Raw genomic sequence first — 15299 nt, forward strand, 5'->3', positions numbered from 1 at the left:
CCGGGAAAGAAAAAAAATATCTGTGCACATAACCCGTGGAAATAACTGCATGCAACAACGCTCAAATATTTGCAAAAACAGGCCATCCACAGATGCACGACTTGTCCACGTATGGTCGGCCTGCGGCTCTGTTCCACCCTCGTCAGCGATGCTAATAAAGCTGGTTTCACATACAACGGACTTGATCGCGGACGAATCAGTCACATGACATCTGACGTGAATCGGATCACTTAGCAGGCACAGCTAGCATTCACGCGACAGAGGATGACAGTGTGGCCGGAGCAGCCCTTGCATAGCCAACGGCGATTTCTCTCTGCCGTATCGCGAAGCGCTTCGGACCGAGGGAGCGCCGCCGGAACGGGTGACGTATAAGTTCGCCAGCGCCGCATGCACTATTTGCAAAATTCCGACCCGTAAAGAGGAGGAGAATGGACAACCATGAAGGCGGGAAGAAGGGAGCTTCAACACGCAGTGGTGGGGCGAGGGTAGGAATCCCTAGGAGATAACGAAACTAAATGGCGGAGAACTTTGCCTCGAGGTGTGGCTACACGGCAGTGCGCGCCGCGCTGCCTTGAAGCCACACCACCAAGTAAAATTCACGTATAACCCGCACCCCAACTTTACTGTTAACGTTTTTGAATTTTTGGTGCGGGTTATACATGCGAAAATGCGGTATACGGCCAACAATGATTCTGGCGCTTTGTCTAGCTCGCCATCTTCGCACAGTGCCGTGCCGAACCTCGTGGAAGTGAAACTCTCCGAAAATGATTGCCCGAGAATACCCTCCGTGTACATCTAAAGCTAGTCTTGTCAGCAGTTGCTCGAAGCTGCAAAAAAGGATTGATGTTATCTACGAACGGCGTCGAGAACGAGAGGCCGCAGTACAGTGTCGCCAAGATGGCGACCGTGAACCTCGTTAGTGCCATTCTGTACATTCGCTTTTGCTGGTGAGGCGGTTTGTCTACTTTCTGAGTATCGTACGGCTGCTGCGAATAGATCTGCGTTAATTTGGCACGAGACCCCAACTTTAGTCGCCGACACCCGATAACCAGTGCCGGCTAGGCCTAATGGCCAGACTGACGGCTGTTGAAGCGGTTTTCAGGTTCGCGGGCATGTGTAGCAACTTCGTCTGTGCACTGAAACTTGTGTGTGGACAGAAAGCTTTGAAATGCGTGAATACGTGTGTGCACACCACATCTGATGAGGTCTGTGTGCTTTCTGGCGGCTAATCGGCCCGATCTTTTCACATGCTTTCGCACTTTTAGAAATATATGCTGCTTTAGTCGCCATTCCCTCTGTCCGTGTCACATTATCGTTTCTATCGGTCCTGCCGACTGACGAACCTTGTATCGACTTTGAGTATTCAGAAACATTATTTAGTGGATATTTCATTCGCGAATCTAATTATTCGAATGTGCACTATTTGATTTGATTCAGTGATATTCGAGTATTCACACACTCCTAGTTCTAACACAAGTTTGAGATCATTTAACACCAGCTTTTCATGAGGTCATGTATTTGAACATTTTGGGCTACATACGTGTTTATAATTAAAGAAAAAAAAGATAGACACTTCGTTTGAAGGTAATCAATCAGGGTGTTCAAAAAGCGAGATTTTCTAATCGAATTAAGTACGAATACTATTTGAGAAAAGCGACCTTCAATATCGAAGTGAATACCGAATAGTATTCCCAATTAAAAAAGAAAAAGTTGTATGTAAGGTCCCGTGGAGTCTCCTTGGCAACCAAAGGCTTGATTACTTTATTTCATAAATATAATGCAGTTTATAGCTGGATGTCTGGTCAACTGTGAAGCTTGTAATTGAGAAACAAAGGAAAGTATGGTCATATGTGGTGCACCATTACAATGACAGTAATGATAAAAAGCACAATCCCAGATGCATGTAGCAGAGTGTAGGGGTCATTGACGGAGCTAAGGGGAATACTGCAGCAAAGACTAAGGTTCAAATAGCAAAGACTATGTATTTGATTCGTAATCAATGTTTCAAATATTTGGACACCTCTAGTAAACAAAGACACATTGTCGTGGCTCAAGCTGCTAGCTCCTTGAGAGCTTCTAAGTGAGTGTGAACATAGCTTGCTCTACGTGGTACAGGTGCTAAGGACTCTGAGCTACAGCTTCCACCGGACCTAGCTCAGTACGTGGAGGCGGACAATGCCGCCTTCCGCAGAGAGCTCGAGCAGTGGGACCTCAGCCACCGCGACAAGGTCACCGTGGATGCTGCCACAAGTGGGAACGACATCGTGGTCACCCCGGTGCAGTCGCAGCAGGTGAGCCAGCTATTGCATTGTCCTCGATGCCACAGAGTTCCCACAAAAATTTACTAAAAGAAACTGGGGCGCTAGCAAGGTCGGCAAACAGTTTGAAAAAAAATGTGAAAGGTTCTCAAAGATGAGGCAGTGCAAGATTGCAAAAAAAGGAAATGCATGCAAAACTTGGAATTGTCATTGTATCTGTGCTGTGCCCTCTTGTGGTAGCACAATGTTTTTCGGTGCCTGTGCAATGGCCTGGAGCTGCTGTCCAACCTTCTTTCTTATCCTTTCTGGATTTTGCGGGACCCCCCAGATCCCGCATCAAGTGATTCTCTGATGATAGTGCTGACAGGAAAAAGAAACATTGCCATCCCCTAGAGCGTTTTTGTCGGCTAAGGAAGAGCAGGCATGGCCTCCGAGATGGATGGATGGCGTGCACTCTCCCAATCTTGAAGGCTTTAGAGCGGACCACTGAAAGCCGAGCCTGGCCAAGCGAGCGGAAAATCTAACATGGCAGCCTATAAGATAAGGTAGCATGGCATGGCTCGGAACGAGCAATTTAGTCAGAAAAATAGAACCTTGGGGCCTAAATTCATCCGAAAAATGGGTCGCGAGAATGCATTAGCTCTATGGGAACCCTGACGGTGCGTTTAAGTAGTCCGGAAGATCCAAAAGTCCGAATTTTTGCAGTCTGAAAAATTTGTCGGCGTTTGTATGTATCTGACAGAAGGTGTGTGCTCACTGCCACGACACTGGACTGTAGAGCATCCAGTTTTCACCAGCATAGGGTAACTGCGTCCATGTTAAAGGGCCCCTCACCAGGTCTGGCCATTTTGGGCTGACAAGCGCAGTGCATACAATGCGCACTCACGATAGTGTCTGCTTGGAATTACATCGCTACGCGCCACGGAAAGAGCTGCACTCCGGGCACCGCACTCCAAGCCGTTGGCATGACATGCATCAGCAAGTGCGCTTACGTACATGTATGTGCTGTGACGTTGCTCATATTCACACGGGACACTTCAGGAATTATTCAAGGCAAGATCTGCTATTTGTGTAATCTGTTGCTTCAATAGACGTATTAACTTTTAGAGGAATAGTAAAACACACAAACCGAATGTCTGCGTGTCGTTGTTTTACTTCGCACCGGAGCAAGAGAGATGTACAGTTAAACCTGGATATAACGAAATTGAAAAATTCCCGAAAAACTTCGTTATAAAGAGGATTTCGTTATATGCAGGTTTGGCACAAAAATTCGAAAAAGAAACGCTTACCGTATTTACTCGATTCTAACGCGCCCATATTGTGACGCGCACCCGTTTTCCGTTTTCGTCGAAGCACTCATCCTTGGAATGTTGCACCAGGTACCGGATGCGTGGACGCGTGTCGTTTCGCACAAGCGCGAGGCATCGGAAGCGAAGAGCGAGCGTCATGATGGCATCGTAGTGTCGTATAGTGTTACAGTTGAACCCCGCTGTTACGTTCCCGGGTGCTGCGTTTTCCCAGTTGTTACGTCGTTTTCGGACGGTCCCGGCACAGCTCCCATAGAACCCAATGCATTGGTAACCCCGCTATTGCGTCGCAACTGTGGAACCGTTCCCGCATCGTATGTTGCGAATTGCCACCCCGCGCCAGCCCGAGCAGCCATTTTGTCTTTTCATGTCGCTTGGCTTGATGGCTTGACGATGGCATTGGTCGCCCAAAGTGCTGGCGGCGACAACTATGACGTATTTTTGGTTTCTGCCAGCAGAAGTATGGTCCTTGAGATCCGTATTTGCTATCTAAAGATGGTGTCTATGACGCGTTGTGACCCTAAAATTGGTTTTGGCTCATAGATATTCCGTATAAAGTCCAATGCAGTCGCCGCTCGCCGTATGCTGTATGTGCGAGTGAAAATGTGCGAGGGGAGCCGATGACCGCGTCTTAAGTCTCCCGCGCGCAAGAAAGAAAAGCAGGGAGGAAGCGCGCCTTTCTTCCGTTGCGCTTGAGGCACCGGTGAGGGAGCGAGGGGGGAGGGATAACGGGCGGCGTTGTACTGTACTCTGGCATCAACTGCATACTGCGCGGCGGCGCGCGGTCGCACGGGCCCTATCGTGAAAGCGATCTGTGTTGGGGCAGAGTCTAGGCAGTGTAGGTGCGTCGGCGGCTCGTAGCTTTGTGCATGCTGTGTGTTCTCGGCGCTCAGTTTGCGTTGAAGCGATAGACAACAGCACGAAGGTCAATTCTCTCGCTTCTGCAGCGGCGCTTCCACACGCCGCCAGCGTTTGACAGCGCGTGTCCTCGCTCATCGAGTGTGATGTGTCACAGCGTCTGCGAGCGCGTCGGTAACATCAACTGGAAAAGGAGAGTGCTGGCTTGGCGGGCTAGGCCAGCTGTAGCAAGCGGCAGGATCAGGTTTGAATGAAGGGAGGGGGAAAGGTCACGCCCGCGGCAGCAAGATCGCCGGGTCGAGGTATGCAGGCCCGCCTCGCACACGCTCGCACGCACGCACACGTGCGCTTGCTTCGCATTCCGTAGCAGCGGAGAAGGTGCTTCTGGTTGCTGCTCGCGTAAAAATGACAAAATTTGGGGCGAAATCTCTAGTTTGTTGGCGGGGAAAATTCGTTATTTCGAGGGAGTCTCCCGCTGCCACTTCGTTACGTAGAGGCCTCAAATACATGTGCTTCTATGGAGTAACGGCGGGGAATAGAAAAACTTTGTTATATCCAGGAATTCGTTATATGGAGGTTCGTTATAAGCAGGTTTAACTGTACTTCCATTTCGTCTGCTTGTTCCCACGTCGTGCAGTCGCACGTGCTCTGTGATCTGCTTGCGTCTGCCTGAGTGTTTGTTTAGCACTGACTTATACTGCTAGTCAGGTGTTCTTGTGCACAGTGTGCAAAATCGTTCTCTGTGTGAAATGAAACAAATGGTACAGCTCGCATGAGAAACCGTCAGCGGAAGTCGTGCAGTAAAAAAGCAAGAAAAAAAAGCGGGGCCTTTGACGTACGCGTCATGTGATCCTCGAGCTTCGGTATGGGAGAATGCAGGGAAGGAATTTCGCTTGCGGAGGCTAGATGGGGCAAGTGGAGAGAGTGTTAGTTGGCGTTGATGCTCTCCTCCTGAAATCGTGGGTTCGCGGCACTGAAATATTTCTGTCTCGGCTATTAACGAACCGATTTGAAAAATCTTTGCGGTAGAACACTCCCTAGAGGGCATGTAACAACTTGCAGCGTATGATCAAAATTTGCTGTGTGGCCTGGTGAGAGGGGCCTTTGCCTTTAGCTTGGCCGCCCCAATGCGCTCTTCTTCGAGCAGAGACAAAACACATCGAGGCTATGCTTGTTGAACGTACACAAGCACATAGAGAAAACTGGCTTGACTCGGAGAATGCTTCGCATTAAAGAACATTGCAGGTGCACAACAGCGTTCGTGCACCACACTTAGCAGCTAGCGAAGTATACTAACTCTGTGGCTAGCAGACGTGCAGGACCTGTTCACTGATTCACGGGAACGGTATACAAGCAAAGGAAGCATACTAGCCGGGCACTATTTCTTTACAGTCTGCATTGTACGTCACTTCCGGCGACTGGCAATGGCGTTTTTTCCCCTCTCCCAGCTTCGGTATGAAAAACATCGATTTTTGCTAGCGTTTTGTGAAGCACCCACTCGCGTTTCAAACGTGAAATTTTCCACGGAGGCTACTGTGTGTCTAACTTATCTTAAACGGGGCTTTCGTTGCAGTTGGCCTTTAATGGGGATGAACACTATGCTAATAAAGCTACACATCAAATTAATAGTACACAATACACAACACTGAAAACGCCCGGACATGCTTGCACAACAAGTTAAAAAGTAAAGCTCAATGCAGTTGACGCCTTTTGAGAAAAAATTCAGTGGCGATTTAGCGGTAAATGCGAGAGGAATGCGGTAGGCATTACGTCACACCTCTTTGAGGTCCCAGGTACACGATTTAAACCTCATTCACCACATTGCAAAGTGTCGTTGAGAAGCTCACTCAACACACATCCTGCCTCGAGGAGCGAAGTGCATTAATATAGACCTCTACCATGTGACCGGCTGCCCATGCATCGCATTGTATTTTCCACTTTAACGCTCCTAATGCTTGTGCATTAAAACAAAAAGCCTCAGCTTGATAGGTGCAGCCCCTTACGATGACGATCATTTTTGCAGGATCGGCCTATGCCGACGGATCTCAGCAGTGGTGGTGGAGTGCTCAGTGCCAGCCCATCGTGGCCCGCGCTGCAGCAGGAGCATGCCCAGTTGGCCCAGGGCTGGACCCAGGGTAGACTGGCGCAGTTAGGCACCACTCTGGCCGCTGAGGGGCCTCGGGGGGCATTAGCCAAGGCGCTCGACCAGGTGAGCTTGCTGATGCCATTTGCCTCGTTTCTTGTTCCGTGTGAGTCACCAATAGAAAATGCAGTATTGCATGCTTTGCACACGATTTTCCATTCTCAAGAACTTAGGCATTCATAATGAATGTCTTTAGCAGTTTTCTGCATTACCTAACTTCAAATCATTACTGGGGGGGACAGTTCCGTACTAAATTTTCTCGTGATTTCCTCGAAGGCAGAGCTGTGATAGCTTTTTTTTTTTTTTTTTTTTGTACACCGTGCTATAGTGCACGCTGCATCCTGGAATGTTGCCTTCCTCTGGCCTTGGTTTCTTTGTGATTGAACTGTTAGCTCTTTGCTTATATTTATAAATTGCATTGTTTTTAGCAAACTTTTCAGTTAAGAGTATAAGCACATGTGGTGTAGCTGCCTTGATTTGACCTTGTTTACGCAATGGTCGTTCAGTCGAACCCACTTTAATAATAAAGTGCCACGAAAATTTCATTGTTATAACCGGGTTGCATTAAAAAATTATCAAAATAGGGGGATGGCAGGGCTGTTGTGAGAAAACTAGTATAATAATATCTGGTTGCAGATTGTGTTGACTCGTTTAACTGTGTGTAACAAGTCGCAGCTGTTGGCTTTCAAGAATGGCACTGTTATAGTAAAACCTCGTTAATTCGGATTTCACGGGACCGAAAAAAATGTCCGAATTAACCGAATGTTGAATTATCGAGGGTATTAAGAAAACAAACAAATGCTTTCTACGTCAACAAGCTTTCATTTATTGAATGAATCAGCAAAATCGTTTCTATTTTGCACAAAAGCAGTGCGAGAACTGCAACTCTCGTCATCTCGTGACTTATTAGTGCTGACTTATTAGTGCTCGCAGCGGCGAAGGCCTCGTGACTTTCACAGTGCGGCCGCGGCGCATGTCTTCATCTCTGAGACACACTTTTCACTACCGCGCACATCGCAATTATTTTTCGACAGGTCGCCGCCCATCGCAACGTAGACTGTGCTCTTCATCCTTGAGAGCTTTGCACTGAGTAAAAACAAAACTATTGTTTGCCGTGGCCGCTGTCGACGCGATGATGGACGCCGACCTTGCGGGTCTGAAGGTACAGTGTACTAGAAGGGGCAGTGCAGCGGGCGGAGCGAGCGGCCCATAGGGCGCCTGACGCCGCCGGTGGCGAAAGAAGCGGCGGCGCTGCAATCGCCCACTCTTGAATGCGGTTGCTTGCTTTGTGGCTGGGAAGTGCTTGTCAGGTGGTGTTTCTCCCGCTTTTGTCTAAATGTGTAGTGCTAAATCGCGCGAATGGCTCGTAAGCAACGCTTAAACCATTGCTTCGCCCCTGGGTGCAGCACAGGGTATTCGCGAAGTAAAGAAACGGTGAAGTTTTCACTGTTTAAAGCGCCCGCAGACCCGGAGCGAAGAAGCGTTTGGGAACGCAATTTGCATAGAGGCGATAAGAGGCTTACACCGGATTCCGCAGTGTGTGAGCTACATTTTGAGCAGCGCTTCATTGTTAGAGACTATGTGCATTGCATCAACGGCACGGAACTAGCTACGTTTAATTCCCCTGTCACGCGACCAGCCGATTGCGATTATGTACAGTTAGAATCTGCTCGCTCGCGATCGTAGACTCGTCTGTGCCCTCAAGCTCTGTAAGCTTAACAAACTCGATCCTGATTGCTGAACGTGTTGAAAAAGTTCTTTTGGATGGCGTTCAGTTGCGACGAAACTGCCCGTATACTCTCGAGAGCGTGGGTACATTCAAAGCGACGAGGATAGACGCGCTATAGTTATTTCAGAGACTGCTTTTGCTTCTGTGTCAAGAAAAAAAGAATAAAAAGCAGCACGCATTGTATTTTTTGATCATAAGCAGACAATACAGACTAAGTAAACTAAGTGCTTACGGGCAAAAATCTGAACGTTTCCAGCGCGCGCCAAGCATACACGAGCGTCACAGTGGATACGAGTGTCGTCTGCTTCTCTTCAAGAGTGGTCGATCGCAGCGCCGCCGCTACTGGCGCCGCCGCGGGAGCCACGCGGAGAATGCCGCCCGCTGCACTGCCCCTTCTGAAGGCGCGCAGCCGACGCCCGCACTGAGTCAAAACGAAACGTATCGTTTGCTGCAACTGCGGACGGAACCGCGGTCGCAATCAACGTGATCATGGATGGTGACTACGCAGGTGTGAAGGCACGCGGCCAGTGCTATGCTATGTGCGGTGGCAAATGCAAGAATAAAGGCTTTATAAATGCACAAATTGGCACAAAGTGTTCCGGCATTGCTGTCATTCACGTACGATTTTCACTGATGACTTTAGCGATGCGAACTCCGTCGCTTCATTTCGGTGGACGATAACGCCGTTTTGTCTTTGTTGCGTCGCACATTTGCGATGCTCTGTCTACCTAGCACTATCAGCGCAGTTGGCGCAGTCCTTTCTTGTTTCGGAGGATTGTGCGGCGTAGAGCTGTGGGTGCAGCTGATTCGTGTTCGGAGGGGTGGAAGAGTGACGTGAAAAAGGTTTGTGAAGCTGGCGATGCGGAGAAGGATGGAAAACAGTGCAGGGCGGCGTGCAACGGCTCGAGTTTTTTTTTTCAAGGAGTTCGCACTCCATTCCCTTTCCGCACAGACACCCAGTAGCCAGACTTCATCGTTATAACCGATAATGCGGCATGGGGGCATTGTAGTAAGCGGGTTATTTCACCATAGAAAACATACAAAACTGGACAGTGCAGCAGCTTCTCATTGTTATAACTGATATATTGTTAATACCGGTATCGTTATAAGTGGGTTTGACTGTATACCAAGTCACATTGGACCTGTACAAACTTGCACTTGACGTGTATCAATTCATGGCTGATCTGTACTAATCTGTAGTTTGTATTCAAACTTGTAGTTGACTGTGCCAGTTTGAAGTGGATCTATAAACTTAGACTGGATCTATACCAATCTGTGATTGTTCTGTACTAATATTTAGTTGACACGTTCAAACTTGTAACTGACCTGTACCAATTCATGGATGGTCTGTACTAATTTGTAGCAGATACGTTCCAACTTGTGATTTACCTGTACCAATTCGTGGTTCTATAGGATCTGTACCAATTCATAGCTGAACTGTACTAATTTGTAGCTGATATGTTCCAAGTGGTAATTGACCTGTACCATCTGACAGTGATCTGTACAAACGCGCAGCCAACTTGTACCTACCTGTAGTGGAGCCATTCCAAATCGCCCAAACGTCAACTTTGTTGCAGGAGCTTGCACGCCTGCAGCGGCTAGCCCGTGTGGCACAGCAGCGTACGGCTGTGCCACCGTGGCCGAATCGGTCGAGTGGCACCGATGAGGAAGACCCCCGGCTACAGCACATTGGCCTCTTCTTGCTTCTCAACGGGGCCCCTGTGCAGCCGTACTTGCATCGAGTCCTGCTTGAGCAGTTTGCGCAGCCGGACTTGGAGAAGGACCCTATTGGGGCACCCCTGCGACAGGTACAGTACTTTGACAGGCAACTTTATCCGTGCTGAGCTGAACAGTGTCTCAGTCTTAGACGCCTCCAATCAAAACTTGTTTATTGTACTACCTGCCATTTTAGAGCTAGCTTGGCTCTGATGGCTGCTTTTATCACCTATCAAAAAAAAAAAAAATGGAGATCCTTTCCATCTTCACTCCTTGAATAGCCCCTAAACCACCTCTGACACTATTTTACACATTTTAAATAAATGCGTATCGTGCACAGAATGCCGTCACGATCATCTTTGGTGAATGCGGCAGTCCTAGGAGGCAGTGCAAGGCGCCGCGGGGACGCCACAAATTCAAAACACAACCCATGCTCCTCTCCTGGATTTCTAGTGCCTCCTTCGTGCATCATGATGTCAGCAGGGTGCTCCAGGTGATGTCACCAGGGTAAATAAACACTGCCAATTGGTCGACCTGCAAGAATTCACGACTTCTGGTTCGTCTGCTAGCGCACCTCCGTGCAGTCGCACACGCCTGTTCATTGTACTGCGTGTTTGTCGTGCGCACACGTGTTGCTTGTCTTAGTTTGCGATTTGCAGTGTCACATTGCTCGCATGTCAAGTACAATAGTTCTCTAATGTTAATCGTGTTTGGTGATCGGATTAGCCAGAAGTGACAACATTGTTATAGGCCAAAATTATCTGTGTGCTGTGGTTTGTGGCAAAAGCACTGACTGAAGCACTTGACTTTTTGCAGCAGATGCAGCAACAGGAGCCGACACTTACCTTTCGTCTACTCTGCAGATTCTGCAGACGCTCAACGACTTTCAAGAAGACGGTGGGCGGTTGCATCGTACTGAAGCGCTGCGAAACGGCGCTTCCATGCGCAATGCCATGAGCACATGCACGACGAACCACGTGACTTTTCTTTGTGAGCTTCGGAGTGAAAAAAAGTTCAGTTGTTGGTTGGGGTGCATAGATGCGTGGGATGCGTAGATGCGTGTTTGGATGCGTGGATGCGTGGGATACGGAAGCGCCGTTTCGCGGCGCTACAGTACCTTGAGTGCAACTGCACGGACGCACCCAGCAGCTGCATCGCTGCCTGCCTGGACTGTCTATGACAGATTGCGGGAACCACGTGGATCTACGTCACGTCGGTTGCTCTGCAAGCCCTTTCTAAGGAGCATTGCTGGCCCTTTGCCATCATTTGGCAGCAGAGGCAGCAACAGGAGTCTACACTTACCTTTCGTCTACTCTGCAGATTCTGCAGACGCTCAGCAACTTTCAAGAAGACTGTGGGCGGTTGCATCGTACCTTGAGTGCAACTGCACGGACGCACCCAGCGGCTGCATCGCTGCCTGCCTGGACTGTCTATGACTGATTGCGGGAACCACGTGGATCTACGTCACGTCGCTTGCTCTGCAAGCCCTTTCTAAGGATCATTGCTGGCCCTTCGCCATCATTTGGCAGCAGAGGCAGCAACAGGAGTCGACACTTACCTTTCGTCTACTCTGCAGATTCTGCAGACACTCAGCAACTTTCAAGAAGACTGTGGGCGGTTGCATCATACCTTGAGTGCAACTGCACGGACGCACCCAGCAGCTGCATCGCTGCCTGCCTGGACTGTCTATGACTGATTGCGGGAACCACGTGGATCTACGTCACGTCGCTTGCTCTGCAAGCCCTTTCTAAGGATCATTGCTGGCCCTTCACCATCATTTGGCAGCAGAGGCAGCAACAGGAGTCGACACTTACCTTTCGTCTACTCTGCAGATTCTGCAGACGCTCAGCAACTTTCAAGAAGACTGTGGGCGGTTGCATCGTACCTTGAGTGCAACTGCACGGACGCACCCAGCGGCTGCATCGCTGCCTGCCTGGACTGTCTATGACTGATTGCGGGAACCACGTGGATCTACGTCACGTCGCTTGCTCTGCAAGCCCTTTCTAAGGATCATTGCTGGCCCTTCGCCATCATTTGGCAGCAGAGGCAGCAACAGGAGTCGACACTTACCTTTCGTCTACTCTGCAGATTGTGCAGACGCTCAGCAACTTTCAAGAAGACTGTGGGCGGTTGCATCGTACCTTGAGTGCAACTGCACGGACGCACCCAGCAGCTGCATCGCTGCCTGCCTGGACTGTCTATGACTGATTGCGGGAACCACGTGGATCTACGTCACGTCGCTTGCTCTGCAAGCCCTTTCTAAGGATCATTGCTGGCCCTTCGCCATCATTTGGCAGCAGAGGCAGCAACAGGAGTCGACACTTACCTTTCGTCTACTCTGCAGATTCTGCAGACACTCAGCAACTTTCAAGAAGACTGTGGGCGGTTGCATCATACCTTGAGTGCAACTGCACGGACGCACCCAGCAGCTGCATCGCTGCCTGCCTGGACTGTCTATGACTGATTGCGGGAACCACGTGGATCTACGTCACGTCGCTTGCTCTGCAAGCCCTTTCTAAGGATCATTGCTGGCCCTTCACCATCATTTGGCAGCAGAGGCAGCAACAGGAGTCGACACTTACCTTTCGTCTACTCTGCAGATTCTGCAGACGCTCAGCAACTTTCAAGAAGACTGTGGGCGGTTGCATCGTACCTTGAGTGCAACTGCACGGACGCACCCAGCGGCTGCATCGCTGCCTGCCTGGACTGTCTATGACTGATTGCGGGAACCACGTGGATCTACGTCACGTCGCTTGCTCTGCAAGCCCTTTCTAAGGATCATTGCTGGCCCTTCGCCATCATTTGGCAGCAGAGGCAGCAACAGGAGTCGACACTTACCTTTCGTCTACTCTGCAGATTGTGCAGACGCTCAGCAACTTTCAAGAAGACTGTGGGCGGTTGCATCGTACCTTGAGTGCAACTGCACGGACGCACCCAGCAGCTGCATCGCTGCCTGCCTGGACTGTCTATGACTGATTGCGGGAACCACGTGGATCTACGTCACGTCGCTTGCTCTGCAAGCCCTTTCTAAGGATCATTGCTGGCCCTTCGCCATCATTTGGCAGCAGAGGCAGCAACAGGAGTCGACACTTACCTTTCGTGTACTCTGCAGATTCTGCAGACGCTCAGCAACTTTCAAGAAGACTGTGGGCGGTTGCATCGTACCTTGAGTGCAACTGCACGGACGCACCCAGCAGCTGCATCGCTGCCTGCCTGGACTGTCTATGACTGATTGCGGGAACCACGTGGATCTACGTCACGTCGCTTGCTCTGCAAGCCCTTTCTAAGGATCATTGCTGGCCCTTCGTCGTCATTTTGCAGCAGAGGCAGCAACAGGAGCCAGCACTTACCTTTCGTCTACTCTGCAGATTCTGCAGACGCTCAGCAACTTTCAAGAAGACTGTGGGCGGTTGCATCGTACCTTGAGTGCAACTGCACGGACGCACCCAGCAGCTGCATCGCTGCCTGCCTGGACTGTCTACGACTGATTGCGGGAACCATAGGGATCTACGTCACGTCGGTTGCACTGCAAGCTCTTTATAAGGAGCATTGCTGGCCCTTCGTCGTCATTTTGCAGCAGAGGCAGCAACAGGAGCCAGCACTTACCTTTCATCTACTCTGTAGGCTGGAAATTATTTTTTATTTTTTTATTGCTTATAGTGTGCGTTTCTGCTCTGCTGCCCTGCTGCCAACTTTTGTCTCAGGTGCTCATATTTTTGTGTGTTTGCCGTGTGTTTCTGCTGCTGCTCAAAATGGGAAATGATGACCCTAAACCGGAAATTGCGGATCTCAAACGTGAGTTCCGTAAGGAACTTCGAGAACTCGGGCAAAGTGTAGAATGCACTAGTGAACAGTATGAGGCTTTGAAAGCAGAATGTGAAGCACTTATAAAAGAAAATGCCGACCTAAAAGCAGCACAAGAGCCTCTTCTGCAAGAAATTGAGAAGCTGAGAAAGCAAGTGTGTCAAAACTCATTAAAGATAGTGACACAGGATCAATATTCGAGAAATAGGAACATTGAGGTGAAAGGCGTTCCTTGCTTGCAGAATGAAAACCTTGGGAGCGTTCTGCAGAAGGTCGGGGAAGTGCTTGGCGTGCTGATAACTGAGTAAGATATCGATGTTTGCCATCGCGTTCCTGTGCGGAATTCTGATACTGATAACATAGTCGTGTCTTTCCATCGTCGGTCGAAACGTGATGATGTGATCAAAAAAAGCACGAAAAGCAAGGATCACCGCAGAGGACATTGGTTTTTCTTCCAAGCAGTGTTTCTTCGTGAACGAGCATTTGTGCTCTTAACTAAAGCAACTGCTTGGCATGACTGTGGCAAAGAAAAAGGAAATGAAATGGTGCTTTGTATGGGTGAGGGACAGAAAAGTGTTCGCGAGAAAAACAGAAGAGTCTGGTGTGGTTAAAATTACATGTGAGGCAGACCTAGCTAAAATCTGCTAGTGATGATTGGCAATGAACACTTTTTGTATCGTATTTTGCTATGATCGTGCCACGCAACCTTGTTCGTCCTGGTTACGCCGACTCTTACCTTTTTGCACTTTAATGTTCAGTCTGCCCGTAATAAACACTATCACATAGAAGCATTTTTTAACGAATTCACGTTCAGGTATGACATAATAATAAGTGAGACATAGTACAACTCAGAAGATGATGTTATTTCCTTGCCCGGATACCAAAGCTTCTTTCTAAATAGACCAAACCGCCGTGGCGGGGTGTGATGCAGATGGTGCCAGAAAGGCTTTGATGTGACCTGATGGCAGATCTCTCAAAAACCACACCAGACTACGAAGCGCTTACAGTGCAATGTGGATCCTATGTTTTCGCTGTTTTCTATCGACCACCTTATGGTAATAGTGAAAGCTTTCTAGTCTTGTTTAGAACAATTACTGTTATGCTTACCAGAATAGGCAGTGACTGCAATATACACTTACTGCAATCAAATACAGTTTCCCGCAATCTGATCTTACTCCTTGATTCTTTTGGTTGTGCAAACGTGATAGAAACACCCACTCGAGTCACATGCCTTTCTGAATCCCTTATCGACTTACTAATTACGAACAGCCCAATGCAAGATATCGATGCTGGTATCATTGTTGCCCATCTAGGTGATAACTTGCCGATATACATGTTTTCTAAACGAAATAACACACTCCAAGCTAGACGAAACCAATGTAAATCTTTCGTCATACAGGAAATAAATCCAAGAACAATGAATGACTTTCGAAACCAACTTCGAAGTCTCGACTGGATGCCCATATTTGAGTGTAACGATGCCG

The 15299-nt window shown here is 49.0% G+C and overlaps 1 protein-coding gene and 1 long non-coding RNA gene across 7 annotated transcripts in view; one reads left to right on the forward strand and one right to left on the reverse strand.

Annotated features, from left to right (window-relative positions):
• The window catches only part of LOC119455502 (ubiquitin carboxyl-terminal hydrolase 25-like), a 96766-nt gene that overhangs the window by 50873 nt on the left and 30594 nt on the right, over positions 1-15299 (forward strand). For all 5 annotated transcript variants that reach the window (XM_049668832.1, XM_049668833.1, XM_049668834.1 and 2 more), the window contains 3 exons: positions 2116-2291; positions 6447-6632; positions 9873-10103. In XM_049668832.1, coding sequence (XP_049524789.1) covers positions 2116-2291; positions 6447-6632; positions 9873-10103 — 593 coding nt within the window. The remainder of the gene's footprint in view (positions 1-2115; positions 2292-6446; positions 6633-9872; positions 10104-15299) is intronic.
• LOC125946238 (uncharacterized) lies at positions 10791-14018 on the reverse strand. Of its 2 annotated transcripts, XR_007467482.1 has the most exons (4): positions 13362-14018; positions 12594-12849; positions 11385-11569; positions 10791-11128 (listed from the first exon to the last, which is right to left on the reverse strand). It is a non-coding gene; the product is annotated as an uncharacterized LOC125946238 (long non-coding RNA). The 2 variants fall into 2 exon arrangements; XR_007467483.1 differs by lacking the exons at positions 12594-12849; positions 13362-14018 and adding an exon at positions 11826-11921.

Source organism: Dermacentor silvarum, chromosome 6, assembly GCF_013339745.2.
Source record: "Dermacentor silvarum isolate Dsil-2018 chromosome 6, BIME_Dsil_1.4, whole genome shotgun sequence".
NCBI classification, from domain to species: Eukaryota; Metazoa; Arthropoda; class Arachnida; order Ixodida; family Ixodidae; genus Dermacentor; species Dermacentor silvarum.